This window comes from Arachis ipaensis, chromosome B09, assembly GCF_000816755.2.
Source record: "Arachis ipaensis cultivar K30076 chromosome B09, Araip1.1, whole genome shotgun sequence".
NCBI classification, from domain to species: Eukaryota; Viridiplantae; Streptophyta; class Magnoliopsida; order Fabales; family Fabaceae; genus Arachis; species Arachis ipaensis.
Window position 1 is genome coordinate 140,871,575 of NC_029793.2, and position 4,159 is coordinate 140,875,733.

Here is a 4,159-nt window from a genome sequence, read left to right on the forward strand (position 1 = left end):
ATATGAACATTAAAGTTAATAATATAAAGTAAAGACTTAAAAAATATATTGTTATATATTCAAAATTTACATGCAAATTTTACTAGAATGCCTTATTTAACTTTAGGAAAGCTTCGAACCATGATTTACACAAAATGTTATATCTCTAGAAACTTCTTGTCTGAGCAGAGCCATAATATTGTAGTTCCAAATAGAATCCAAACATTTCTATACGCGAAATACTAAAAAAGAAGTAATGAAGTTCAATCATTTGCAAGAAGAAACAATGCGTGTGTATTTATATTTCGTGAGATTTACATGCAACACAACCCAGGTTTGACTTCAATAGCACCACGCTTTCATTTTAGGGTGTTGGAGTTGGAGGGTTTAACAACATAACAAACAAACAAATAGAATATCATGTGTATCAATGAAGGGAACAAGTCTTCCAACATAAAACTGGATTCTGGAGATGGAGCTTTCATCCTTCAAGGGTAAAATCAAATGCATCTATAACTATTTCCTTATCTGAATAAAATATATAAAACTGCACCGTCAAGAAGAGAAAAAATTAAGAGAAGTAATACACTCCAACATAAGAAAACTACAAAATGAGTGGATTTCAGTTCATAGAAATGGCAGACACCTGAAAAGCATGGAGTCGGATCAGGAGAGATCAAATCGAACGACGACACAAGTGATGTTGTCTGAGCTTCCTCGCGCATAAGCTTCTTTAATGAGTTCTCTGGACGCCACTTCTGCATCTGTGATATTTTGTACTAAAGACACCGCCTCCTGAAATAGTAGGGACGACATGTAGGCAAAAAACGAAAGCATTCACAAGGCTAAATAATTGAAACTAAAACTGAAAATCCAAGTTTGAATCTACAGCGTTTCAAAATCACATGTGGCATGGGAAATTTCATGCATTGACTATGAAAAATTGTAAACACATATCCGTTCCATCTCCCCTCTTAAATCAAGAAGGAAGGGCCTTGAAGACTGCTACGAGTGCACATGTAGAGTAGAGAAATTTAAACATGAGACCGCTATAAACCTTAATACGAACAACTTCATTCACTTGGAACACAGCACAATTTTGGCTGATTGGCATATAAAATTATATCATGAACGCCAAAAACTTCCTAAATTGCATCTATACTTGCACTACCAAGGTTGTATGCAGCAAAAAAGAGGACACACAATGAAGACGGCAAGCATGGAGACTACCAAGTACAAGGTGCACATGCACTTGTAACCATAGTTCAGCTTTGGTACAGAGTAGTGGCACTCAGCAGTGAACAGTGATTACCAAAAACATATGAAAGTTCACAAGATCAAGCGTGTCATTTATGGTCAAATATAGTATAGCTTGTAAGATGAACTCACCTTGTTTGATATGACATTCCAAAGACCATCACTGGCGATTATGATAAAATCCACACCATCTATTTCTTCTTCCTAAGCCAGAACAGTTGCAACAAGGGGGGGAAATCAGCTGACATAATATCTATACATCACTGGAATACAAATGGGTGATAATCAGATGTATGGGGTTAACAACCTTAATCTCTGGGTCAGCAACAACGTATGGTTTAAGAAGTTTATCTCCAAATGCACGGGAAACAGCAAGAACACCACCAACCCTCCATGTCCCTGAATCAATAACCAGCTAGTTAAACTATTTATTGCTATCATTAGTTTATTGCAAACCAAAATAAAAAGAATGGATGTTAACACCAGTGCATAATGAAACCCACCTGCCCAAATTATGAATCCCCCTGCCTCCTCAATCCTTTGACGCTCATCAGATCTATCAGGTTTGTGATCGATAGACAAAGGAACAGCTACAGTAAAACAATACACTCATAAGTCATAACAGTGAAAAGCAGAAGAATAAAATAACAGGGATGAGGGAAGAGGGAATTATTTTGCTTGAGCTATTTTGGAGTGGAAATTTACTATGTATTTGACAAGCATATCACCAAAATTGGGCTAAAAGAAATACGCCGAATAATCCCCCTTCACTCAGCACCAAATTCAGATAAATCCCGCACATAAGTGACACAGTACCAACCTGTACCAGCTCTGGATGCAACTACTCTGGAATCGCCAACATTTGCAACAAGAATTCGGTCGCCCAACAACATAGCTGTTGATGCAGTGGACCCAGCATCCCTCTGATGGCCCTTTTCCTCATTGAGATAATCAACATCTGTCTGTTTAAATGCTTCAACTGCAATAACAAATCAGCAGGCAATAAACATACTATGTTTAGAGACCATCCATGTGGCAAATCAGACCACTATAGTGGCATATAATATTTTGCACTACAAGGTATATTTTATATGATAGTATTTCATACCAATAGCAGTCTTTGTGTCTTTGATAAAGTCAGGATGGCTACTTAAATTTTTAAACAGATTATCCTTCAGGTATTCTGCAGTTCGGGAACCTCCATGACCTAAAAAGAAAAAAAGAAATAAATTTAATAGATGCATGAAAAGGACATGTCAATGAGGAATAAACTGCACATTCTTCAATTTTAGTACAAAATTTGATCTACACAGGCTTAAAAACTTTCCAGTATTACAATTACTTGCTCCGTGCTACAATGAGCATTGGTGAATTTCTGTTGATACATGCTACTGTTTAGTCTTTAATATGGGTAAATTCCTAATCCCAATCTTATAGGAGTCTTACTAGCTGTCTTTTGCCGGTATAAATAATATGCTTTTCTCCATTTGGGCTAACCTATACCATGTATAAGTCCTAATTATGCTGCTCACTAACAGTTCAAAATGGAGAATTTCAGAAGATCATCCAACTGGCTCATTTCAAGTACTCTACTCTGTCTCGTCACTTAATAACTGAACCCTAAAGGCCTTTTCCAAAAGATTCGAGACAACAGTCAAACAACATCAAAGCTGTAAAGACACACCATGAGTCCATAATTATGACAACAACATCTCACCAACGGATAAAGCCAATGGCCTGGACAAGATTGCAATAGTGAGCATACAAGTTATAAAGGTAAAACAGAATCACCAATTTCTTAATGTTATGTCTGACAAGTAAACATCCTACAATAACACTGTAAAATGGCTATATTGCAACCGAAATCAATAACGCCATTGAAAAAAATGGAATGACATCAAGGCTAGGCTTCAGAGATATAGAACAGAAACATTACACATACCATCAAAAACACCAAAAAAGGCAACAGTCTGACCATCAACCTCTGATATCTTGGTCTCAAAAAAATCCTCCATTGAAGACCTTTTACCCTTGAAACTGGAATATCCATAGCTAAATCTTCCATTTCGACTTCCAGAGAGAAAGCTAAAATAAAAACCAAGCACTTCACTCGTTTCAATTTTTTATTTCCAATATTAGAGAGATCAAAGGCCATTAAACAACTTCACTAAAAAAAAATAAAAGATAAACAGATGGTGGCAAACAAAAATTAACTGAATTTCAAGAATCCCTAGTTTTTTCCTCCAGACCAAGATTACTTATAGCTGTTGACAATAACTTTGAATAATTGGACTAATTACCACTCCTTTCCATGACCCCTGCTCTACTCAGACATGCTTGCCTGGTATAAGATCAAATAACGTTTATGATTTAACCAGGAAAGGTTTTCCAAATTAGACAACGATCTTTTCACATGAGTACTTACTAAATCGTCCGTTTTCCCAATTTTTTCCATCCTACATCCCTGTTTTGGATCATGGATACCATACTATATTTCCCATTTTAAAAGCATAGAAACTTATGGCTTATCTTAACAGCAATAGAGTCTGAAGTCATTCTATACATATAACTTACAAATATTGACCAGATATTTATACATAAATATTGTGTGATAGATAGTGATACAAAAATTGGTTTTCAATGCATCGGTTATTTTCTTGAGGGATTTGGCAAAAAACTGGTGCAGAGTTTCTTAATTGCAATGACAAAATTGTAATAATAAAACAGTTAATAACAAGAAGCCTAGTTGCAACAACCGTAGAAAATGCTATAACCTAACATAGAGTCACATATAAATTAAACAAAACGTCAATTCCTTCCATGAAATTTTCAGAATGGCAGATAGGCACCTACCTTATTAAATTTGGATGCGGTGAATTATGATTACAAATTATTATTATTGTTATTGTAGACATGTTAATTC

The 4,159-nt window shown here is 35.6% G+C and overlaps 1 protein-coding gene across 1 annotated transcript in view; it reads right to left on the reverse strand.

Moving 5' to 3' along the window:
* LOC107618505 (probable protein phosphatase 2C 11) overlaps positions 237 to 4,159 on the reverse strand; it is a gene marked incomplete at its 5' end in the record, with an annotated part of 4,283 nt that continues 360 nt past the window's right edge. Inside the window, 7 exon segments of the mRNA XM_016320598.2 lie at positions 237 to 774; positions 1,369 to 1,440; positions 1,544 to 1,635; positions 1,740 to 1,826; positions 2,057 to 2,215; positions 2,345 to 2,443; positions 3,179 to 3,321. Coding sequence (XP_016176084.1) covers positions 646 to 774; positions 1,369 to 1,440; positions 1,544 to 1,635; positions 1,740 to 1,826; positions 2,057 to 2,215; positions 2,345 to 2,443; positions 3,179 to 3,321 — 781 coding nt within the window.